The sequence below is a fragment of the Myripristis murdjan genome, chromosome 6, assembly GCF_902150065.1.
Source record: "Myripristis murdjan chromosome 6, fMyrMur1.1, whole genome shotgun sequence".
In the NCBI taxonomy this organism is placed as follows: domain Eukaryota; kingdom Metazoa; phylum Chordata; class Actinopteri; order Holocentriformes; family Holocentridae; genus Myripristis; species Myripristis murdjan.
Genome location: NC_043985.1, coordinates 25,488,332 through 25,513,168, shown reverse-complemented (window position 1 = coordinate 25,513,168; position 24,837 = coordinate 25,488,332). Strand labels below are relative to the sequence as shown.

Genomic DNA, 24,837 nt, shown 5'->3' with positions numbered 1-24,837 from the left:
AGAGTCCCAAGCCAAGCACATATGCTTTTCCCATTTATATCTACACACACATGTACAAAAATATCATTACTTGATAGACATATATTTTTTGGTCAGCATCATCTTTTTCACTTAGACCAATGTTAACTCCGATGAGTTTAGAGTTTACTATGTGTCAGAGGGTCAGTTTTAATATTAAGATAATTATGTAGAATGGGATTAGCGAGATAAGATTTGTAGCTGTCTGGGTTGGCAGGGGGTAGATAAGCTCCCACTGTCTGGACAAGCCCATGGGCTGGTGCAACTTTACTGACGCCTACCTGTGAACCTGAAGGCTAGTGCCAACACGTACACCTATGCACAAAGTCAAACCAGTCTTTGTTTTTTATTTTCTCACCAGCTAGGGCACAAAATCTCGGACTGTGGTGCTAGGCAATGCTAGATAACAGCTATGTGGTGTAATATTCAATGTTAGATCATGTGACCACTAATGAGAAGTGAAAAAAAAACACAAGATGTTGGATTAAAGAAATCCTTGGATGACCACTGGCCATTAATAGACTCTCCTGTTGCACATGCATTATTTTCTCAGTTATACACAGTGACACACATTCAGCTTCACCCACCTAAAATCTAACCCCAGTGACACCAATCTCATAAACAGGAGAACATTAACAGATTATGCTGATGTTTCAGGACACCATGGTGAGGGAATTATTTTTGGTCATAAGCACAATAGCACTCCACATGAACCCTGTCCACATTTACATGAGGAGATGAGATAAGGGATCTGAGAGCTGAACTTTTTGCCACTTTTGGACTCAAAGACGTAAAATATAATTATGCAGATTACTGATCAGTGTGAATTTACCGAGCACAGGTTGTGTCAGACATAGCATCACTAGCACTTTATTCATTTCATTTTTTTTTTTTTTTTTTTTTTTATGATTGGGATGGAGCTCTCTTGATGGAGTGAGGAGTGAGCATCTGCACGTCCACATTATGATGATGAATGGGCCACAAGTTAATGAGTCTGACATACTGCACTTAAGTATTCCTCCGTGTCACATTTAGTAATAATGTACCAGAAGCAATAAACCATTCTCACTGAAACCATGCACAAGCTTTACATGGGCAAACAAACAATAAAAAGAAAAAGAAAGCTGATGCCACAAGTGATTTGAGCACAAAATTTACTTGTCACTTTAGAAATACTTTTGTACATACACTTAAATGACACATATGAGTAGTATGGAGATGGATACAAGTTATCGCATTACACATTTTTGTGTCAAAGCCCCTCAAATCGATGCACATTAGGCCACAGACCATGTTCTTCCATGGAACATGTACATGTTTTGCGTTTATAATTTCATACAGAACCCGACAAGTGTTAACAATAGCTGCAGAAATAAGAGTGAAAGTGAAACCTCAGTACAGTTTCTGCCATGTCATTCTGTCTTTGTTCTATCCTCAAATCAAATTCAAGTTGCTGTAATTGAAAGACCCCCCCTGGAACATCTTCAAGGAACCCTATAAGAGCCCCTCAACCTCAGTTTGGGAACAAGAGAGCTTTAGGACGATGATGAGTTTTAATGATGATGGTTATCTTTGCTAAACCACCCAGATGAGACATAAAATGGAGAAAAAAAAATAACCAAAAAAACACTCACCAGTGTTCTTGACAGTAGGTGGCATTAGAGAGGTCAGCTCCATAAGAGGGCAATGCATAAGCTACAGGCCCTGAGCAGGGTGACTGTACATAAGAGGAAGTACATACAGTACAAAAGGAGACCACTGGGAGGGCAGTGATGATGGCCAGACCTATCCCAACAATGTGCATAGGACATGATGAACTGTTTGCAGATACAAGGAGGCCAGTCTGGCTGCGGCTGGTCTAGGACGGGCCAAAGTGTGAGAAGTATTCCCAAAACCAGGTTAGCCGCTGTCACACGCACAGTGGAACTGGAAACTGGCACAATGTGCGTTAGTCAGTGGCTTACCTGCTTTTAGATCTCACCGATTATACCGCAAACCCCACCAAAACACCATCTGTGGAATAATACACACAATATGGCTTTGTATCAAAACAGCACTAAATCAGATATAATTACATGCCCAGTGGAGGCTTATGTGTCTTATTCACATCATTAGTATGATTACAATATTTTGGATGGATTATTAATTCAGAATATTTAATCAAATAACCTCAACTACATGTATTTTATCAAGTTTCCAAATCTATTTCACATCCAGACAATAAATAAAATAAACTACGGTACGCAGGAAATTTCAGCTGGCTTGGACATCCAATCTATCATATCAAAATACATTTGGTTCCCGAGATATTTGGCATGCTTTCAGTCTCACCTGTCATGATCAACTTCTAAAACGCTTGATAATTAAATTTAAAGAAAACTGTAAAGCAAACTATGTAGATTGCATTAATGAGCGCCGTGGATATTTTGGATACGTGCATCAACACCTTATTGACGAAATAAAGAATTATGGCAGATAAAGGGAGCTACTTACCAGTCCCAAGTTTTCTTTTGGAAGATTTTTTTTAAAGAGAAAAAAAATCATTTGATGACGATGATGTGAGACTGTACACCATGCATCCAGACACGGGCAGTGTTTTTTTCCTCACAAATAAATCATAGCACATTATTAAAGTTAGGTGCATTTTAGGAATACAGTGTACACCGACGTAGAAGTTCAGTTCACTTGCACTACCCCAACCCTGCCCACTCCCCTGCATCTGCAACCTGACCTGGTTATGCAAATTAAAAGGAACTGGCATCATGTGCAACCAGTGGAGTGTCCGCTTGGTGTTAAATGACTCGCCCGTCCAATATAATTGACAAATGGGATCACATAGGAGGCGGGCTTTGCACAGCCAGCGGGTTTAGTCGATTTGTAGAGTTATAGTTGGGGTGCGGCGCGTTCGGTTTTGCACGTCTTATATTAGGAATGAACCATTTTCACGTCGACACTTTTCCGGTCCCCTCGATTATTTATCGCAAATGTCAATGAGACAAACGTTTCTTTCGCCTCAGAGAAAGAAAAATGACCTGGCAGCCGCGCTCAGAGGCGGGCAAGGCGCATTTTAAGCCGCTTTGACAAAGGACGCCCCTACCCCTACAGTTCAAAGTGGTTGAACTCGGCTTGCTTGTGTACAGTGTTGCCATGAGGAGAGTGTGGCTGTGCACGTACCAAGGATGCAGCATGACAGTGTGATCTGATGATGATGATGATGATGATGGTGGTGATGATGATGACAGAGGCAACACGCAATTTTTCAGCCAACCTATCCGCCTGAGAGGAATGGCCACCTAGTAGTTTCTAGTATCTATAACATGAATTTAAATAATATCGCTTTGAATGTAAGTTTCACAACAACAACAACAACAACAACAACAACAATAATAATAATAATAGTAATAGTACTACTACTAATAATAATAATAATCATGTTTAGGGTCACAACTTTTAACTTTAAGAGATCTGAGATTTGCACTTATGAAAAGAACAATGATAATCTTACAATATATCTTAAAGGGATATTACAGCAAAACTAATGTGATAATCTACAGTAGCGCTCGGTCTCTAGGAATGATTTTTGTCACCGTTGACTATGAGTTGACACCACGCCACATGGATTTCTAATGTAAAGCACGAAAAATAAATTATTGTCGAACTAGCTGGGCATGTTGGTGGAAGGATTTCGTTGCTTTATAGGTAATAACAATAAAGCGTCTGATGTGGTCCTGTCAGAAAGGGAACATGGCGTTCTCAGTTGTGTGTGATATGACACGATCGGACTCCGCATGACACATTCTGTACAATTTATCTGCGCGAGGTTTAACCCTCCCTAAGCCATTTTTGGTCTATTTACAGCTGTGCGGGGGTTATTTAGAGAAAAGTCCCCAGACAGGATACACATTACCTCACTATACAAAGTAGCAAATCAGGATTACCTCGTGTTATGTAACAGCTGTTTTGTCTGTATTTACAGTCACCGGCAGGGGGCGACAAACACTTGATGGCTGTTTTGATAAATCCGCTGCACATTTGTGTGTAGTTTAATTCACAAAATGTGGTATTCAGTACAGCTCACGTTAGTCTTGCAGAAAGGCTTCTTCATTCAGTGACACTAATGTTTGTAAAAAGTGAATGTATAAATTTAAAGAAATTATACATGATGTAGCCCATGCCTTGAGCAGAGAACTAAATAAAAACGAAATTCAGTGTATTTTAGGGAGTGATGCGGTGGTAAATAAAGATAAATATGACTTTGCTGTAAAAACAACAACCCTACTCTAGGCTAATAGGGCTATTAACATTAAAATCAACACTGTTTTCAAAAGGCCTTCCTCTTTAAAAACTTACAGCAGCTTGCTACTCATTATTATGATGTGCAGCTATGATTTAAAGATATAAATACTGATGTCAGTCTACTCAGCAATCACAAAGTGTGTTGACTGAACCTAAAGGGCACATTACATCCATGCTTATGTTGAATTGTACATCATTTCGTTTTGTGTTCATTTATTTTTGTCTATTGCAAAAAATGGGGTCAACAAGCAGGAGGGTCAAACACGTTTGATTGAAACTGCTGATGTGATCAATTATGTGTTTTAAGGTATTGATAGATGACGGTGAAGCCTCGGGTGAAGTTATTCGTGTGTCTCTTTAAGAGTGCCACAGTGATCTGAGTGCGCTCGGCCATTTCCGTCCGTACCCAGCCGGCGGTGTCACTCAACAACCGTGGAGACTTCAAATCAGTGAAAACATGCCTCACACAACTAAATAGGGTAGGTGTAAAATACACATTGGACGTTTGAACAGCACATCAGCGTTATGTGCGCCAAATGGAAAATTGCCTGGCAGTGCCCCACTTTATGAACGTCCTCAGTGCAGATCCCGAACAAGCCCTCAGTTGACGCTAGCTAAATTTAGCAGTGCCGAGGCTAATGCTGACGCTAATGTTACTAGCCAAAGCGTAGCTAAACTGGCTTGCTGGCGTTTTTGTGCAACAATACGAATGTTACAGAGCGACAAATGTATTATTCAGAGCCCATTGGTGCGTGTGTGACACGTTGCTTTTACATTTTATTTGAGGTGTAGTGTGTCGCCTGTTTGCTATCTGGTTTTCTTCTTTGTTTACAAATGTAGCCATGAGCCTAGCAGAGTTTGCAGGCTAGCTAGGGTAACACGTTTCCCTAAAATCAGTATAAATCTAATTTGAGACGTATATTTAGACAGCTGATGTGCCCTGCCCTCATGGGACGTCCAGTGCCACTGTCTCGGTGGGCTTCATAACGCTTTTAAAATAAACTAGTTGTATATTTGCAGGCAGTAGTGCTGTTGAACTGTCACATGTGGGCTTGGCTAAGATCGCTGCCACTGTCTCCTTCACTGCATGACTTTTTGCACCTTTACACGTTCTTAGTTGTTTACATGTTGCCCCAGTTGGTGCAGTTTCCTTTGTGAAGTTGCCAAGGAAATGGGGAAAGGTGACCCTGCTGATTAATGCTCTCAACTCCCATTCATCTGCACAAGTTAAACTGTGCACGATGGGGTCAGCCTGCCTTTTCTTTTTTTTATCTGTTGCAATGTGTTGGTGCCACTTTTATCACTTTTGCTGATTGCAGTGTAATTTTTGTGCTGTCTGTCCTTAAGGACTGAAGTGAAGCATCATCTTGTAGTGCCATAAAGTTGGTTTCAAAGCCATTACCTCATCACCTGTCTTTTGCAAGGTGAGTAGCTTTAGCTTACATGCAGTGAGTCTTACCTGTTATTCTCAGTTGGTAAGCAAGTACACTTTTGTAACAAGTCAATACTGTACCTCACATTAGTGCACCATAAAGTAATGTTTTTTTGTCTTGGTTATTTTTTTACTGTATTTGTATTTTTTTCATTGCACTATCACCTTGGACCCACTGTCTTTCATTATCTTTTTTACTCATTAAATATGGACTATGACAGTTATTGCATGAATGTGAACAATGTGGGGAAATCAATAAGTAGATAAATAAAAACTTTGTGCAAACTTTATTTATTCCTTATATATTCTCTTGCAAAGACAGAAAGTGTTTTTAGAGAATAAGTCCCAGAGAACTGTTCTGGTGATCTTCTGATGGTCAGCCATGGATGAAGACGACAGCCAGGATGAGCTGATCAACCACAATGCATCCCACAGCAAAGGAAAGAGGGCAGCAGTGTGGGCCATCTCAGGTAGCGTGTATAACTTGTTTTCCTCAGTAGAAATGGAGTTCATGAATGAATCAAGACGTGCTTTTGTTGAATCCTCACCCATTGTCTGTTACGTTTATGTTTTTGCCTCTAGATGACTCAGATGATGTTGGAGAGGACTCTGAGGATGGGGGTTCAGACAGTGGTGAGGAGGAAGAGGATGATGACCTTAATGGAGAGGAAGATGGTGAGGGGGTAGAAGAAGAGGATGAGGAGGATGAGAGTGATGGTGAGCATCTGTGAATGTACGATAAGCTACACAGAGTAGTTTTCTGCTAGGCATATGAATAATATCCTCTATAATTATATTTTGAGTGATCACTTGTTACAATACAGCATTTTAAGATGTTATGTTAGTTATTTTTCAAGTATAACCCATAATATCTTTGTGCCTGCTTTTCTCAGACGAGGAGGAGGAAGATGGCAAGGCTGTGGAGGGAGCAGAAGGAGGAACCTCTGCTGACTTCGCGTTGCTTAGCTCAGATGAAGACACAGAAAAGTGTCCCATCTGCCTTAATTCATTCAGCAGCCAGCCTGTGGCCACACCGGAGAGCTGTGAGCACTACTTCTGCCTCGATTGCATCCTTGAGTGGTCCAAGGTGGGTCGGACTTTATGTCGTGGAAGTCAAAGGAGCAAGCATTGTATTACTAAGAGGACATTTTAATGGAAGCAGAATGCATCAGTGCTAATCTCTGTTTTTCCTCTTCGCTGTTTAGAATGCAAACTCGTGCCCTGTAGACCGCATTGTCTTCAGCAACATATACCTAAGGAAATGTTTTGGAGGCAAAGTGCAGAAGATGGTGAGTGCATTCATCTTCCACGCACATAATTGTCTGTTTGTTTTGGTTTGATTTTTTTGGAACTCAATTTTTGCTCATTGTTTAGTCATTCATTCAGCCTTTGTTTATCCAACAGCCATTATACTTGATATCCCTTCTGTTGAGTGATTGCCTGTGTGTTATATCTGTTGTCATGGTTTCGTTCAGATCACAGTGCAAAAGCCTGTGAAGGAAGGTCAAGAAGATGCGGTGGATTTGGACCTGGAGCACACCAGCTGTGAGGTGTGTGGGGGCAGTGACCGCGAGGACCGCCTCCTGCTCTGTGACGGGTGTGACGCAGGGTGAGAGGGAGAGAAATGCTTGTGTTGTGTTTGGAAAGCTATTTTTGGAATCGTCCACTTTGTCAAAGTGTTTACAAATAAATGTTGTCAGTGCCTTTGGCATCCTTTTTTCACTTTTTTCTCTTTTATTCTCTCTCTCTCTCTTTTGTTGTTGTTGTTGTTGTTGTTGTTGTTGTTGTTGTTATTGTAGCTACCATATGGAGTGTCTCACACCACCTCTGGATGCTGTTCCTGTAGAGGAATGGTTCTGTCCTGAGTGTGAAGCCAATAACCGTCATTCACGTAAGCCTTTTTAAGTTTTGTGCACTTTGAAGTTTCTCAAAAAAAAAATGTTTTTTTACAGTCAGGCAGTCTTTTGAAAAAGAAAAAAAAAAATCTGACAATTTTTTTGACAACTACTTTACATAATTGAATTAGGTAAATTATTGGTCTTGGAAAATATTGTATTATAGCATGTTTTTTTCCCTAACTTACAGAATTATTCACAACATCATGCAGTACAAAATCTACATTAAAAATTCTACTATCAGACAAAACAGAATGTTGTATAAACTCAGACATTCTTTCACAATATCCTTTGACATGAGTCAATTAAATCTTCTTGACCCAGGGGGTTCAGCGGAGGAGCTCAGTGAGACAGAGAGCCTTTCTTCTAGCGCCCGTCCCACTACCAGTCGCTCCCGATCCTCTGCGGCAGGGCCCACCCGAGCTATCGCCCGAACCCAACAGAGCGAGAGGGTTCGCGCCAACGTCAACCGCCATCGCATCACACAGGCACGCACAGCACAGGTTTGGCATGAGGCGTGGCGCTTCTGTCTTGGCTTTTTTTTAACAAGTTATTACTATGTCTTATGCAGGCCCCAGTGGCTGAAACATAATGATAACCATGGCCTTTCAGTAGAGAGAGTTTTTGAAGGTGTGGATTCTGCTGTGGATTCTTTGCATTTCATGTAAGGTAGAACCTCGACTCCAGTTGTTTGAGTGTGGTCTTAATACCATATAAAATAACTCACTATTACAACGTATGCTCATGTTGCTACATATGTTGGATCCTGCAAGTGAAATTTGTTACGGTGCAAATTAGTTATAGAGATGACATTTGTGACTCATCAAAGACTGTTGCTTTTTGATAACATTTTTTGGTGTTTCTGAAAAAAAAAAAAAAAAGAGAAATTTTGGCATGTGTGTTTCTGGCATTTGTTTAAATTTATTGGTAATCACAGAGATTGTGTTTGAAGGGTAGTGCATGTGTGGGAGTTAGGTAGACTGGTGTGTGAAAGTCCGTGGGTCTGATGCAGCCTTTCTCTGACCAGTTGGCTCCCAGGTATCTGATGCAGTCCACTTGGTTGGATGAGACTATAAACGCCGTGGTGGCTGGGCTCAACACAGCTGTGTACATACGGGACCTCACACCTCGTGCCATGTCTAGCCGCCGGCGCAGGACAGGTAAGACACATGCACATTCAAACACATGACACATACCAAAATCAGCTGAGTGAAAATGTAAGCATGTGGATTTATAAACATGTAAGCATGAAGTCTGAATAGTAATATGTTAGTGCTGAGGGATGAATGTCAATGTTTTTATAGTTAAGCGGAGAAAAGGCAAAAGCAAGAAGACATCCTCAGGTAAAGGTGAAAAGGGCAAAGCAGCCAGTACAGGAGTGAAGAGGCGGAAACGGAAAGTAAGGAGAACAAAATCCAGAAAAAAGATGGTGAGTCTGTTCAACCCCAGAAGGAGGCAGTTGGTTTTTCATTATTTAACTGTGTATATTTGACACACTGAATCTTATCAGTATGTTTCTGTGTTGTTGCTTCCACTAGGTGGTGAAAAAGCAAACACCCCGTGGCCGTATTGCCCGTAACCTTGGGATTGCAAAGCCCAAGAAGGGCTCATCTCTTCCCACAGTGTACCGGCCCTCAGAGCACAGTCTGGGCAGCATGCGGGCTGACATAGGCGCTGCCTCCCTCTCTGTATATGGAGATCCATGTGACTTGGATCCATTTGTTGATGGGTAATAAGATATGTTGTTAGTCATTGTTTGATTAGCACCATCAGCTGTTCAGGTATATGGACAGTACGCATTTAAGTCTTTAAGACATACAATGTTAGATATTTTAAGTAGTTGTACAGATATCTAGTCAATTTATCTCTCAAAACTGAATGTTGTTGATATTGCTTGATCAGTGAGGATGACGAGCAGCACGCCCGGGTCACATCTCTGCTGGAGGCCAAGAGACGAGGCATCTCCCACTCTGCCCTTCGCTCTCATCAGCCTGTAGCACGACCAATCACTGCCAGCTTTTCCAGGTATCACTCATCCCATTGCCTTGGCATGTATTGTCATAAACATCACACTTGCTCGTACATTTTGTATCTCATACTGTTCCACACAAGCTTTGTTGTAAACAATATGGAATCTAATTTGGGTAAATGTCTGGGAATTATGGCGAGCCTAATTACATGTTTGATTTTGCCATGGTATACCAGGAGGGCTATGGACATCCCCCAGCCAGCGAGCATTATGGAGGCCACCCCTGTGCCTGACCTGCTGGGGAGCATCCTGTCAGGGCAGAGCATGCTCTTGATGGACAGCTCGGATGTGGTCATCAACAGAGATGGCTCCCTCAAGGCTACAAAGCCAAGTAAGTGTGTGTATGGCTTATTTCTTTTTAAATTGTCACCAGTGTGATTAAAACACTGTTTAAGCAAGCGTCAATGTTGTATCAGGCTTTCAGATGTCACACTGGCCTTGATTTTTGGTAGTATTGTTTTTGCTGTTCTTAATATGTTTCAAAGTCCACACTGCTTTGAACCTCAGCCATCTCAAAGTGGCTTGTCCACAGGTGCAAGAGCCACCATGTGGATAATTGTGCTGATTGTTTTAGGTTGAATGATAAGGCCTGATGCTGGATTTTCTTTTTAGTTAATTTTTTTTTGTGTGTGTGCCGTTATTATGTTCCCAAGTGTAGGTTTAAGTTGCCTACACTCAACATTTCCTGGACAAATGAAGGATGATTCTGATCAAGCATAAGCTCTGATTTTTTGTCCTGCACCATATCCTTGGGAAACATTAGCGATATTGAATTCATTTTTCACTTCCTGTCATCATTAAACACATCAGAGAATTTGATTATCCAGCTGTTAACATTAACATTTGCATTTTAATCATTCACAAATTTCTTGTGTTACAGTGAATTTGTCACCCGCATTGAAACCCGGCAGCAGTTCAGGAGAAACCAGCACTCGGGCCAACCCAGGGTTGCCACCAAACCCAGGAAGCAGCTCTCTCTCTTTGCAACGTAACGGAGACCTACCAGCATCCTCTAGTAGCCTCCTGAAAAGACCTTCCTCCTCCCAGAGCTCTCCTAGCCTGTCTCCGTTTTCCCCCTCCCAGGCCAGCCATACCCAGGCAGCTCCCCATTCTCATTTACCACCTGCAGGTCATTCTCGCTTGCAGCCCCCCCACCCCAACAGACCCAGCCCCGCTCCTGGACTTAACCACCGGCGAACCAGTGAAGTTAGTGCCCGCAGTGAATCTTATACAGGGAACGCCTCCTCTTCAATCCACCCCAATCCAGACTCCAGCTCCAAGAGCAAATATAGATCATCATCATCATCCCAACCTAAAAAGCCACCTACGAAGCCTGTGTGGGTGGATGTGTCAGTGCTGCCTAGGATACCAAAAATAAAACGTGAGACCAGTGGTCTCACAAATGGTGGCACCAGTCACAATGGTAGTAGTGGCAGTAACAGAAGTAGTACGGGAAGCAGCAGTAGTAATGGCTTGCCTGAAACGGGTATTAACAATCTTGCTGGGGACAAGGACAGGCAGAAAAGTATAGACCAGCAGCAAGGCAGGGCTGACGGTCAGACCCACAGACAAAGACCTGACAGAGCAGGTCCCTCATCATCCTTCTCTAACTCGTTCACCTCTTCCTCCTCCTCCTCCTCCTCCACTGATTCTTCAGCCAGCCAGCCATGCGTTTCCTCCTCATCAGCATCATCATCAGCAGTGAGCTTCCGCATTAACTCCAGTGGGAACTCGTGGCATTCGCGGTGGCTAAGCAATACATCATCCACAGTTGTTGGAAGGAGTACACAGGAGAGCTGGAATACAGAGAATGAGGAGGCAAGAAAGAGACGGCAGCACAGGGATAAACAGATGCTGCTGGCCTCATGTACACCCGTCAAAAAGGAGAGGGAAGATAGTAATGTGTATGATCCCTTTCATCCCACTCTGTCAGACTCCAACAGCTCAGACAGTGAAGGTGACGGAGAGAGTCATGACAGCAAAACCCAGCACACAACATCTGAGAGGAAGGCTCCTGGTCTAGGAAGGAAAGAAGTGTTAGGGCAAAGTAAGCAAGGCTTGGTTCAGGTTAAAGCTGAAACACAGGAGATTAAGATCTCACAGGAGGAACCAAGGAGGACCAATGCTCAGGATAATGTATCACAAGAGGACGGTGCCTTGAGGGAACATGTCAAAGTTAAGAGAGAACCAGGATCAGCTGATAGTAATTTTAAGAGACAAACCACATCACCTTACACTGACGTTAACGACGAACCAGGATCACGTGACACTAGTTTTGAGAAACAGACATTACATGATAATGAACGTGAGAAAGAACCAGGATTAGCTGATAGTAAATTTGAGAAACTATCAGTATTCGCTAACATTGAAATTAAGAAAGAACCAGGGTTAGCCAATGCTAGAGAATCTTTTAAATCAGTAATGACAAATTCCACACCACCTCTTCCTCACAGCCTGTGCCACGTAAAGACTGAGACAGAGAACCCAGGAGAGGAGAGAGGGCAGAATGTCCAAACTCCCAACAGTACCTCCTCTAATCATAAAACAGATTCATCAGTATCCAGCTCAGCTCCCACCTCCAGCGCCAGGGAACCTGAAATTTGTGGCCACAGCTTAAAAAATCCTTTGAAATTAGAGACAACAGAATCCACACCATGTCTTCCTGGCAGCTTTGATCTTGTAAAGAGTGACAGAGAAAATCCAGGGGATGAGACGAGGCAGACGGTCCCAACCTCCAATAGTACTCCCTCTATCCACGAGACGGATTCATTAGCATCCAGCTCAGTTCCCACCAAGAAAAAACAAAAGGCAGAGATCAAATCTGAGCTCAAGGACAGTCCAAACAGGTCCATCTCCCAGTCCAGGTCCCCAGCCAGGGAATTGGGCCATGGAAAGAACAACTCCAAAAAAGATGGGTCATCTAGGGAGCGTCGCTCTAGCTCAAGTAGCTCAGAGAGAGGCAGAAGTCGGAGAGAAGACCGACATGCCTCAGGACAGGGAGGCAGAAGGAGGGGAAAGGACAAGGACAAAGACAAAGACAGAGACAGAGAGGGGGCTACCAGGCGGTCAAGATCGAGAGAAAGGAGGAGGGCACGCTCCTCGTCAGACAGCTCTCAGTCTGATTCCTCTGATAGATCACGCAGGAAAAGGCAGCGATCACGATCCAAGGACAGAAGACGATCCAGGTAAATATGTAATTGACTCTTATCATTTGCTTAGTATTCTGTGTGCCAACCATGTAATGTGTTTTTTGGTTTCTTTAGCCGTCTTTACACAGCTGACAGTAATAAAAAATAAAATGTTATGATAAAACCAGGATAGAATTAATATAATTAAGAATTCTGTTTCCATATTTTACCTTGGCATAGCCATGACCTGGAGGCTTGACTGGTTTTCTCCAAGGTCATAAAATGGATCAGATCCAGGTTATTTTAGCCCCCCTTTTCCCTGGTTTGAAACCTTTATACAGATGTCAAACTAATAGATTCTGATCCACAAATAACAGGGTGAAAATGCTTTGTGTAAAGATTGCTTTAGAACTGAGAAGCCAGTAGTGTCTCTCAGTTAAGGGTCTTATCTGTCATTATGGATTTTAGGTCTGACTCCAGCTCTAGCAGCAGAGAACGATCAAGGAGGAAGAAATCTAAGCGAGGGAGCAGGGAGAGGGATGATGGCAGAAGGAGTGATCGTGATAGAGGTCGGACATCAAAAGATAAGAGGCGTGGTCGGTCTCGCTCAAGATCAAGATCAAGGTCCAGGTCCAGATCAGAATCCAGGGAAAGGAGGAAAGATTACGCACGGTCGCAGTCATCATCGCACTATTCAAGAGACAAGGTTGAATCACGATCAAAAGACAAAAAGAGACCCAGGTCTAGATCCAGTTCAAGAGAGAGGAGGAAAAAAGAGGCATCATCCAAGAGTTCACAGAAAGCATCTGGATCCTCTAGTTCATCCTCTAAAGACACAAGACAATTAAAAGACAAGAGGAAAGAGAAGGATCTCTCTCGAAGCTCCATCAAAGAAGTCAAAGATGCTAAAATGAAAAAGAGTGAGATGCCATCCTGCACCTCCGTTTCTGAGGTTAAAAAGGAAAATAAAGACCTCAGGCCAGAGAGCAAAGCCTCAACAGGACTGGTCACACAACTAGAAATCAAAAAAGAGAAAATGCCTTCTCTTGATATATTTGAAGACTCTCCAAGTGTAAAACCACTCAAGAAAGAAGAAATTGAAACACCTCCAGTGGATGTCAAAGACATAGATAAGGACATCAAAGAAGAGAAAGTGGTTCCCATCAAAGAAACTTATGAAACTGTCACAATTAAATCTGAGCCCACTTCTCCAGAGATGAGCCATCAGTCACCCACTAATGTCACCTCGTTTTTGACAGTGGCCAGTCAACCTTCCACATCCTCAGCTGTCACAGCAGACAGTCTCCAGAGGGAAAGCTCTCCTCCACCAGCATCAGCGCCCCCCACAGGACAACCAAGCCCTGTTGTTTTGACAGCCCCAGTAAAGCAGGAACCTGAGCAGCTCTCAGAGTCTGACGATGACTTCAATGTGGACGTGATGCTGGACAACCTTGACTTTGTGAAGTCGGAGAAGACAGAGGGAAGTGGTGCCACTGTCAAACAGGAGAAGGAAGGGGAGCAGGCGAAGAGTGAAGGAGAGCAGGCGCCGGCCACAACTGGAGCCAAATCCAAAACCCCAGTGAAAAGGGTTACCTGGAACATACAGGAGCCAGATGGACCTCAACCTGAGAAATCTGCAAGTAGTGAGTATTTCCAGTAGATCTAATTTGCTTTCTACCAATAGACATTAACAAGAACATATAATGGACTATATGGCTGTTTTTTCTCATTGATACTGATACACACATCAGTTACCAAAAAGTTGGAATATTTAATCTTTATTTTACTAAGCAGGGATCAAAAAATGTTTTACATATATGGCTCTCAGGTTAAAAGCTTTTTGAATGTTTCTTTTCTCATCTTTTTCCCCCCTTTTCAGAGCTGGCGCTGTATAAACTGAAACTGAAGCAAGAAGGAGCTCGCAGACCCTCTTCCTCGATTCAGTCACTCAGTCAGGTAGGATCCGCCACTTGTTACTGCACAGCCACTCAGATACATGCAGCATCCAGCTATTTCAGAAGCCTTCTGTCTGTTGCAGTGATTAAATGACCAGAGGGTGGCAGTCTTTACTTAAAGTGAGCAACTGTGTTGTCGTTGCCTTAGTCATGTGACTGAAACTGCAACTGATGCTGAAACGATTTCAGGCGAAATGAAAGTTAAACATGAACTATGGAAACCAAAACTTGTTTTGTTATGCTGATGAGGAAACCACTCCTCCAAAATAACAGTCTTTAAGATAATGTTAAAATGATGTGGTGCAGGCCACAGCTTTTATCTGCAGTTATCCATTGTTTTTTCATTTTTCATTTCATCCATTTCATTTTTCATCCATTGATGTTTTTTTTTTTCTTCTCTTATTTTCACAATATCTAATTTATTATTTTGCATACACCCCCCCTGACTCTCACAGGACACCCCAGGTGCTGTCCCTGGCACTGACCCCTCTAAGAAGGGTGGTGCTGGTAACCTCAGTGCCTCCTCTAGCTCTGATGGTGTACTTCCTCAAGGGTTATCTACCACTGGGCAAGGGGAGACCAGTGAGGCAGAGGAAGGGGATCTGTCGAGGAAAGACAAGGTGAAGTGGGCTTTCATTGTTTCAGAATAGAGTCATGTTATCTCTGCTTTCTCAAATGCAGAGCTGTATATAATAAATAGAACAGACATCAAGCCAATTAAAGCACAAATTTCTGAATGTTCTGTTGGGGCCTCAGTGGTCTGAGAATAATTGTGATTCAATATGACATGAGTGATGCTTCATTCCTGCCCACAGTATTTGAAGAAGCTGCACATGCAAGAGAGAGCTATAGAGGAAGTGAAGCTAGCCATCAAGCCATTCTACCAGAAGAGAGATATCAACAAAGATGAATACAAAGAGATTCTACGCAAGGCGGTCCAGAAGGTGGGATATATGTTTTGCCAAGATATTGAAAGCTTACTCATTCCCTCAGGAAGTTTAAGCCCAGTAGCTTTTTGATAAATCAGCTGGGATATTTCTCTGTGACTAAAGGCTTATTTGAGCAGGATTAGTTCAGATAAAGGGCCTGTAGTATCTGATATTGATAATAACCTTTGCGAACATGTCTGTCTGTTAAATATGATACATGGGTTTCCATTTGGACAGGATTAAATTTATCAAAGGAAAGGACATGTTTGATTCGGGCAAGACCAATTTTACTGAGGACATCTGTCATACATAAAAAACCTGACATCCTACTGTAAAACTAAACCCATTCGAAAAGGGCGTACATGTCGGTGTTTTTTGTTTGTTTTGTTTTGTTTTTTGAGTGTGTTTTTGTTTTTTTTCCTGAGTAACCTGCATGTAATTCTGCCCCTGGTCATCAGGTATGCCACAGCAAGAGTGGGGAGATCAACCCAGTGAAGGTGGCCAATCTGGTCAAGGCATACGTGGACAAATACAAACACGCCCGGAAACATAAGAAAGGAGAGGAAGGGAAGACACAAGCAGAGGCCATGAAAAACTCTGAGAGTCCATGAAGAAGAAACGTGGCCAAGAACGGCAGCACCCCTCCCAAGCACTCAAACATACTCATCTTTGTGTTATTCCCACTGGATCATACCATTGGGTGTGGACTCAATAGTGCTATATTTGTTTCTGTTCACTGCTTTGAGGTGGAACTGGGGTGTTCTCCATTGCATCCACTTTTGCATTTTCATGCATTTTTGAGAAAACAAACACTTTTTTGTTGATCACTTGAAGAAAAACCCAGTGGTGTGTCGCTCTCGGACTGTCACTGCCATCACCGGTCATTGTGTAGTTCTGCTTCAAAGCTTAATGAGAGATCCAGAGGTTGTGTCTTAAAGAGGCAGATCTCAAAGACCCCTCTCATTGAGTGATAATTCAGGTAGCTTTCCTCTACAGGCATAATGTCTTAGAGGATGCAGTGTGGACCTTTAGTTTTCTATGGCCTTTTTGTTTTTGTGGGAGGGAAGGGGTATTTATCAGTGGCAAGCAATTTTGTTGGTTAAGAAATGGAATAGAAAATAAGCTGAGATTTACTTAAGAAGAGATTTATTTAAGAAGATTGTCACATTGAGGAAAGACACTGTTATGCAATTTTTGTAGAAAAATATAGGTAGACTAATAAAACAATTTTAGATTTGGTTGTAAATAATATAGATTTGATATCCACTTGTATGTTACCTTTCAGTTTGGATCCCTGTCGTGAATGATTGAATGTTTATGGTTCATAAATTTAATTGATTTATGTTTTGTATTTTCAAATGCCTCTGTTATCGGTCTTCCACATCTCTGATGTCCGCGTGTACTGTATAATGACTTATGATTTAACATAACATTAAGTGACTTATGTATTGAACTACTGAGCTAAGCTGCATTGTGATGACTGATAATTAACCATCCACAATGAACATTGGTGCATAACAGGAAAAACGGGGGGCCAGCGTAGTAGAGCTGATTTTAGCTCCGAAGTGTGAAATGAAAAAGACCCACTTCTCCAATAGTAGACGTCATCTTTTGACTTCTGTGTTTTCTTAAAATACTTCTTTGAAAGTTTTGAAACTCACCATTGTCTTTTTATCAGCCTATAATTTAAATGGGGAGAACTACGTAGCAAGTGGCTCATTGGTTCATGTGCCAAACAGGGAAAAATAAAAATGATCACACTGTTTCCCTGAATAAGTGAATTTTAATGTGTCTGGGGCATTCTGTATCAAGCAGCAGACTTAACACTTAACACATTATATACTCGGTATGTAGTATAACTTTGATTTTATTTCAGTTAGAGGGATTGTCAAACAGAATTTGCTTCTTGTGACCCAATGAGGTACAACCCCGCCTTCATGCAAATCATGTTTCAAGCGCAGGTTTTGTTGCTGTCCAACTTGGTGCTCTCTTGTCCACGGAGATAATTAATATAAACCACATTTCCTCTTGTATTAAAATGTGCGTCAGCTGCGATGCATCTGTTTAGCAATCTCATATTTGATAATTTGATAATTGCAAGCTTATATCAAATCGATTTCTATTCCATATGTTGAAGTTAATGGAATGCATTTCACATTGGCTGTGTTTTATAAGTACATGGGCCTATGCAGGACACCACAGCACTGACAAATGTTGAGATGGGAGGGAATAAGACGAGCAAACACATGGTTGTATTGTTTCACTGTCAACTATGAAGTCTGTGTTAAATTAATCATGATCTGGATGCACATTTTTTTAGGCAAACCGGAGTCTTTTTGGTATCTTTTGCTAATCCTGATTGAACATATTACACCTAAGTTGAGTATGTGTTCAAGAGAGAAAGAAAAATCATCTCTGCTTGTTGAGGATTTGTGTTTATAGCGTGTGTGCCTACAGTACAGATACAGCACAGACTCTGGGAGTGGGTGGACTTGCCTTGTTCCTTGTCACTGAAATTTATTGGTCTATGAAATGGAGGTGTGAGTGAGAAACTGACAAGAGGTGCTCATGTTCATCTGAATGTATTTCACTGTCTTGATTGACTTGATCTAATAGGCCAGGTGTTTCAAAGAGGGAACACAACATGATAAATCGTTATGAAAAGGCTTTGTTTAACTCCGCTTTTATTTGCTCATGTTCAGTCCTGTTAAGTGGATGCTCTATAAGGATTAAGGTGCTTGAAGTGGTAACATTTGACTGGATTGACACTTCTGTGGCGAGGCTTCATGTAGGTGATGAACTATCAGGATCATAGTGGCATTTGCACCACTGCAGTGTCTTGGCCTGTAACCACCTGACTTCTCTGGTGTTACCATTTCAATCTGAGCCACGGCGGATGGAAAACAGAGGTTCTGCATGATCATTTGTAAATATCTTTTTTGGGACAATGTTTTAATTAAAAAAATGGCAATGTGTGACCTTTATTTTGCATCATCATTAAATAATGTAATGAATGAACTTGAGGGAATGCAATGAAGGTCCATCAGGGGAACTCCTTTAACGAATTTTCCTTAACAGTTTGGTCTCATGATCTGTTGAACATTTCCTTCACCCTGCATTTTGTTTTTCACTGTATATTGCCTCCATATAGAGTAAATCCTCATCTGGACTAAATACTTACACCTCTATCACAGTGACCATGTGACAGGTTAACAATCACCTAGTCAGATTACGATGGACAAAGGTAGGCACTGCACAGAGACTAGGGTAAAGGTTTGAGAAAATCCTGTAGTGGTCATAAAACTGGTTTGCTCGAGTGTATGCTTGCAAGGATGCTATTGAAATACCTGCCCTGTACCTTGTTATTCCAGTCTCCGGGTAGATAATGAGCAGAGGTGTCAAGGATGATCAGATACACTATGGAAACTGTGATGGAAAATTAGTGAGATTATGATCAAGTCTAAAAGTGAAGATTTCAGGAAACTGTCATGTCTTATGCAAAGGATGTTTATTGTTGATCAGCTGAAGAGAAGAGTATGAGCGCTACAAGTGTGAATGAGTAATACCACACCAATTCTGAGGGTTGCTCACTGGCATGCCTTATGTAGAGGAGATATCCTTACCTAAGTGTGTTAGAGGTCAACAGCTCTGTGTTCATGAAAGGAGCAAATCTGCCTGGTCTTGTCTCCCTGTGTCTGGCATGCCTCAGGCCTATGGCCTTGGTAGCATGGAGTCAGTGCATCTTATCAATGCAAAAGGGCCTGAATGTGACATACAACCAGACAAAAATCCTTCACACAAATCATATAAAAATTGTATAAATTGTATAAAACAACATGTTATGATAGCCAATAATCAGCCGGCAGTCTTTATTGATGCAGATATATCTCCTGAGTAATGTATATAACAGTACAGGCTGCATGAGACGGCAAATCAGTGTATATGGGTAGCAGAAACAGTCCAGGTGAGATTCAAGTGTTTAAAGGCTTAGTTTGAATGTTAATGATGAACAGCAGCAAAATAACAGTAATGGTTAACAGCATGACCCAGCAAAAGTGCAAAGTATTGTCAACAACACACAGGTTATGACACATAAATAAAAAAGTATGACACATGGATTCCCTAACTTTGCAAGAAATATTTTACAAAAATACGTGTGAGAACAGATTTACAGCATGCTAGCCTTCCTCTGTCTGATATAAAATCAAATGAATCACACGTTATGGAGATGATTTGACCTTTACAAGTAATTGTTTGTATAAAACTCTAGTATAACTCCAGACCACTGGCCTTTTGATAACATCAACTCAAGTAAAATATCAGTCCAATACTGGACAATTCTGTATCTACCTGGATCAACGGTGCAAGGATATTAATAAAGTCAGCATTTTCCAATACTTTAAGAGTGCTATTAGAAAAGAATTCATAAAGTGAACAGAAGATGAGTGCAAAACATAAGACATATTTCTAGCCCAAAATGGAATGGAGCTTCATTAAGTGTGGTAACCTCGAACTGTGCTTGTGGCCTCAGCTGCCATGTTCAGGATGCCACAGGATTCGCTCGCCATTTGGCTAGGCTTGGGAGTTTTTATAGAGGGCTAGAAGAAGTCAGTGGGAGGTGAACTTGCAATATCTAGTCTAGAAGACCTGCAACGGATCTTCAGCTATCGGCAGACTGAAAACAGAGTTAATGAGATCATAGAGGCTGTTGTGTGAAATCTGCAGGCTGACGTTGGCGCTGTGAAGAGATGAGGCCCCCTCCAGCTGTGCCATCTCATGAAAGTGTCGACAGATCAGAGGAACCACCTGGAGGAGGAGAGGGAGAGACAGATGTGAGATGAAAAAAAGAGGAAGACAAAAGACAGATTATGTGGAGAGAGAGAGAACGATGACAGCTGAACTGTGGTTCTAGATTTTACACATTCTAAGGAGGCTGAACCCCTATGTGTTTGCAAGGTGATGGTCACAGGAGATAAGACCGAGCGCTACCTTGACTACGATGAGCTTCTTCTCCAGGGGTTTTCCATCGGGAAACTTCTCTCCGAAGCACATGTTGATGGTGTAGTCAGGGGAGCCACCGTTGTTCTCTTTAAACTGCTTAAGTTCTGAAACACATCCAGGCCAAAGCATGAACATTGTACTGTACACCTAAAGCTGACTTCAGACAAAAGCTAACTAGATTTACGGATTAGACTTTCTTAACACCCAAGCCTTGCCAATAGTTCAATAATGCTAGCTCTGTTTTGTAAAAATGCCTCTTGGGAACAGATTTCATCCACACCTACCATTTACATACTTCTCAAAGCTGAGGAGCTCAATCATGGTATTTGGGGGCAGCTTCCTTGGATCTGGATGGGCCACACTGGGGTCATTTGTACTGGCAAACACATGGCACCTATCCTGCCTGCAGGCATAGATCCCTGTGTCCCGTACCTCCAGGAGTAGGCCTCTCTGGATGCTATTAAGGATGCGCTCGGTGTACTCAATCTGGTGGATAGGAAGTTGTGTTGAGAAAAAAACTGTTAATGCCATACAATAAAAATGCACAGGTTAATGCAGCAATATAAATCAATGTAAAAGACAAAATCCCATCCTTTGTAATACTGATACATTTCCCCAGTATGTGATCTTCAATGCATTCCTTTCATTAATTTGTCTGGGTGGGTATACCCACATTCCCTCATCCTGCCTGCTTTACGTAGACCTCAGTTTCAGTTTCAGTTCAGGTCTTTACCAGACTTTCAGCTCTAACCACAGAACAGACATGGACTTGCTGCGTGCTGCAGTGGGTTACACACACAGGTGGAGGGAGTGATAGCATGGTAAGAACAAGTTTTTATACTTGGGACAAAAAAAATAAGAGTTCCGTTCCCTACTCAGCTCAGCTCAGGCAGAGATCAGTATCTCTTCCTCTTTTCTGCTGAATTTCTTCCTGTACAGTTTTTGAACATCGGTGCAGAATGGTGAGTCTAGAAAGAGGCTTTTGTTCTGCAATGGGACAGATAATATAATCTTATGTTAACACTGATTTTTTTTTCTGCTTCTCTCAAGTAACTGCTTCACAAAGTGCACCAATGAATGCAGGTCACATTGCCAACAGTTGCCTCTGTAACTGTGTTCAATTTTTTAGGTAAATTTTTCAACAAATGAAAATCGTGTTGTACCTGTTTGCGGTCCAGCAGGCCGGCAGTGGTGGGGAAGCAAATGGGCTGGGCGTTGAGTTCAGGGGCCTCTTGCTGGTAGTGGAGCTGCACACGTGGACTGCGCAGCGAAAACTTTAGCATTTCTCTTTTCCTGTAGTGGATAGAGATCTCCAGGTCATAGATGGATGGCTGGGGAGGTGAGCTGAACACTGGCTCTGGATTTGCTGTGAAGAGAAAACAGTTAACAATAAAATGTTAAGGATTACAGTTTGTGTACAAACGTGTCCAGTTACAATCTAACTGGATAAATTTAGACTTAAACACATGAATTAAAGGGAAGACAAAATTGTGTATAATGGCTGAACAATTCTGAAAAAAAAAAAAAAAAAAAAAAAAAAAACGGCTGAACTTCTGCCATATGCTGCTATTTTGGACTAAAGTTTTAACAATGCATATGGACTATATTTAAGGAATGTGGTTTATCTAGCGGCTGAACATACGGCAGTAGATGGGTGGTTGTGTGTGGGTCCCTGAGCCCGGCAGTGGCTCTGCTGCTGCAGGCTGAATGGCAGGGTAGCTGACAGGGACGGCTGCGGGCTGCTGGCCGTAGTTCTCTGTCCATTGCTGCTCTTCTGTCACGGTCAACAGTTAAAAACAATTAAACACAGATCACCCCCGTTTAGCCATGCGTTATAATCACAAAAACATCCTTCCGCCAAATTAACAAGTTGAAGGACAGGAATGGCTGAATAGAATAATTTCCTGCTGTTCACAGGATAAGGCACTGTACCTGCTTGATTACTGCCAAGGTCTAAGGTCATTAAATGGTTGAGAAGAATGTGCTGTTAGGAGAAAAAAAAAAAAGAAAAGAAAAAGAGACAAAACTTTAGCATTTCAGATAAAGAGCGGCAAATAATATGAGGGAAAAAAAAGCCAGTGGGAGATCAGTTAACATGATAGAATAAAGATGAGTGAAGAGTGTGTTAATGTATGCTACAGTGTGGTGGTTGCACCCAGTACTCTACCTCAGTGCCTGAAGGCAAGTATTCGATCGGGGAGCTGTAGATGTCGAAATCATCAGGGGAGTCGTCTGTTTGCTGGCTTTCGTAGTTATCTGCAGAGGAAGATATTACACATTATAAGTCATCCGATTCAAAATGGTCCCGCATTACTCCCAAGGAAGTCCTGGATTACTAATGCCTTACACTCAGTGTTGATGATCTCATAGATTTTATGAGGATCCTCCGAATTCTTGGAATTATCACTGACCATCTTGAAGCGCTTGGTGAGGTTGTTCAGCGCGCAGCGGAAGTTGGTTTTCCACTTGGCTTTGTCGTTAGGGAACTCATTGATTTTACCACTTGCCACTGCCCATGCCTGTGAACCATTAAAATGACAATTTAAATAAAGCAACAGTATTGCAATCTATATTAGCCATGTCTTGCAAATGACAAAACAGTACTTTACTTGTCTCCAGCTGTAACTGACACCTGCCATAATGAGCACTCTGACCCTAATGGAGTGAAGCAATCCATCCCAGAACAATTAATATAATATCCCCATAACAACTTGTGCATGTGGTACTATATTAAATGGCCATATAATATGTAACTGCATTTTTATCTCCTATCACTATAATATTCCAAGAGGGACTTGGGAGTTTTACTATGCCTTCTAGACCTCTTATGGTGTTAATAAGTTCATTACAGTAAATACTTTCAAGGCCATAAACACTTTATCAAAACAGGTTTTTCCACCCTCCCACAGCACCGCAGTCACATGATACAGGAAACTGACTTACCCTGAATATTTTACTGTCCTCATCGTTGCAGTCCTTTCTGGAGTTGTGCTTCCAGGGGACTCTGAACTTGTTTTGCTCCACGTAACACAGGCCCTTGTACTGGCCGGTCTGCACCTGCTCTATGAGCCAGTTGGCAAACTGTGGCTTGGGGGGACTGTGAAGAGAGAGAGAGAGAAAGGCAGAGAGACAGAGAGAGAATTTAAGTTTATGCAGAGTGCATTAACTGTCTTGTACTGTCGTGTGTGTGGTGTGTGTGTGTGTGTGTGTGTGTGTGTGTGTGTGTTTGTGTGTGTGTGCGCGTGCGTGCGTGCGTCTTAAACTTTCACTGCTCTTTAAATGAACATTTCATTCTGGGGAAAGAGGAAATAAAAACACTTATAATCCATCGACAGCAACCAGACAGAGTCACACTCTATTCTCATACTGTGCATGCACTCTGCAGAGCCTAAAGTACAATGCTCCACCAAAGCGAGCAGAGACTTGGACCATCCCACTCGGCACTGCTCCAGGCTTTATGTATGACGTAAACGGTTTGGGCAAAACCGCTAAGTTTGCTCTTGAGAGTCAACAAATGGCCAAACTGAAGATTTCACGTTTACTAACACATTTACTGACTCTAAAGGCGCAGAACAGACAAGCCTGTGAATGAAGCTCCTTGTACAAATCTGCCATCAGCCTGGCATTCTGACGAAATCACAACACATGTAAACCCGCTTAACATTACTAGAAAGATGGGAGAGAGAGAGAGAGAGAGAGAGAGAGAGAGAGAGAGAGAGAGAGAGAGAGAGAGAGAGAGAGAGAGAGAGAGAGAGAGAGATTTTGATCTTTGATATTTTATGCACTCCTCCTACCTTTGCATTTCTTCTACAGTCGTGGTCCCTCGGCGTTCTTAAAGAAGTGCTACACTGCTTCTTTGCATCGCAATAGTCGCATGCTTTTATATCGCCTCACACCCCCTCCGGCTGAGTGGGAGGAGAGTCCTTGTGGTGCCGGTATTTCCGATAGCACGAAGGGGTGCGTTTGATTCAAGGAGAAGCGAGACTTTCTCCCTCACTCGGGGCAAGAAACAGACTGCCAGAATGCTTATGGTTGCCAAATCGAAGGCACACCCCGTCGGACAGGATGCACACTCGGGATCATCGATTAAATAAGGGGTGGGAAGTTGGCATCCCTATCCTGCAGGCCTGATGTGAAAGTGAAAGTGGTTTATC

At 42.2% G+C, this 24,837-nt stretch overlaps 2 protein-coding genes and 1 long non-coding RNA gene across 5 annotated transcripts; 1 reads left to right on the top strand and 2 right to left on the bottom strand.

Moving 5' to 3' along the window:
* Window positions 1-1,155: 1,155 nt before the first annotated feature.
* Window positions 1,156-2,691, bottom strand: LOC115360125 (uncharacterized). Its single transcript, XR_003928309.1, has 2 exons — window positions 2,512-2,691; window positions 1,156-2,031 (listed from the first exon to the last, which is right to left on the bottom strand). It is a non-coding gene; the product is annotated as an uncharacterized LOC115360125 (long non-coding RNA).
* Window positions 2,692-4,703: 2,012 nt separating this feature from the next.
* phrf1 (PHD and ring finger domains 1) lies at window positions 4,704-18,657 on the top strand. 2 transcript variants are annotated; one of them, XM_030053329.1, is made up of 20 exons: window positions 4,704-4,793; window positions 5,662-5,738; window positions 6,069-6,216; window positions 6,329-6,463; window positions 6,640-6,833; window positions 6,952-7,035; window positions 7,222-7,355; window positions 7,546-7,637; window positions 7,966-8,144; window positions 8,669-8,801; window positions 8,946-9,070; window positions 9,180-9,370; window positions 9,544-9,666; window positions 9,847-10,001; window positions 10,551-12,855; window positions 13,267-14,441; window positions 14,678-14,754; window positions 15,209-15,373; window positions 15,569-15,697; window positions 16,141-18,657. In XM_030053329.1, exons 3-20 carry the CDS (start codon window positions 6,129-6,131, stop codon window positions 16,291-16,293), a joined length of 5,637 nt encoding a protein of 1,878 aa, XP_029909189.1. In that variant the 5' UTR covers window positions 4,704-4,793; window positions 5,662-5,738; window positions 6,069-6,128; the 3' UTR covers window positions 16,294-18,657. The 2 variants fall into 2 exon arrangements, with proteins under 2 accessions (XP_029909189.1, XP_029909188.1); XM_030053328.1 differs by having other exon boundaries at window positions 6,065-6,216.
* A 560-nt stretch (window positions 18,658-19,217) lies between these two features.
* On the bottom strand, window positions 19,218-24,576 carry irf7 (interferon regulatory factor 7). 2 transcript variants are annotated; one of them, XM_030054547.1, is made up of 10 exons: window positions 24,478-24,576; window positions 23,627-23,780; window positions 23,031-23,202; window positions 22,851-22,939; window positions 22,616-22,667; window positions 22,326-22,457; window positions 21,847-22,049; window positions 20,968-21,169; window positions 20,672-20,787; window positions 19,218-20,488 (listed from the first exon to the last, which is right to left on the bottom strand). In XM_030054547.1, exons 1-10 carry the CDS (start codon window positions 24,483-24,485, stop codon window positions 20,321-20,323), a joined length of 1,296 nt encoding a protein of 431 aa, XP_029910407.1. In that variant the 5' UTR covers window positions 24,486-24,576; the 3' UTR covers window positions 19,218-20,320. The 2 variants fall into 2 exon arrangements, with proteins under 2 accessions (XP_029910407.1, XP_029910408.1); XM_030054548.1 differs by lacking the exon at window positions 19,218-20,488 and having other exon boundaries at window positions 20,706-20,787; window positions 20,979-21,169.
* Between the last annotated feature and the right edge of the window lie 261 nt (window positions 24,577-24,837).

Excerpts from the sequence above, each read along its gene's own strand:
- phrf1 (XM_030053329.1), top strand. The coding sequence starts at position 6,129 with ATGGATGAAGACGACAGCCAGGATGAGCTGATCAACCACAATGCATCC. Across the intron at positions 8,802-8,945 it reads TAGCCGCCGGCGCAGGACAG|TTAAGCGGAGAAAAGGCAAA; the intron begins GTAAGACACATG and ends ATGTTTTTATAG. Across the intron at positions 14,442-14,677 it reads ACCTGAGAAATCTGCAAGTA|AGCTGGCGCTGTATAAACTG; the intron begins GTGAGTATTTCC and ends CCCCCTTTTCAG.
- irf7 (XM_030054547.1), bottom strand. Across the intron at positions 21,170-21,846 it reads GCCTGCTGGACCGCAAACAG|ATTGAGTACACCGAGCGCAT; the intron begins GTACAACACGAT and ends CCTATCCACCAG. Across the intron at positions 20,489-20,671 it reads AGAAGCTCATCGTAGTCAAG|GTGGTTCCTCTGATCTGTCG; the intron begins GTAGCGCTCGGT and ends CTCCTCCTCCAG.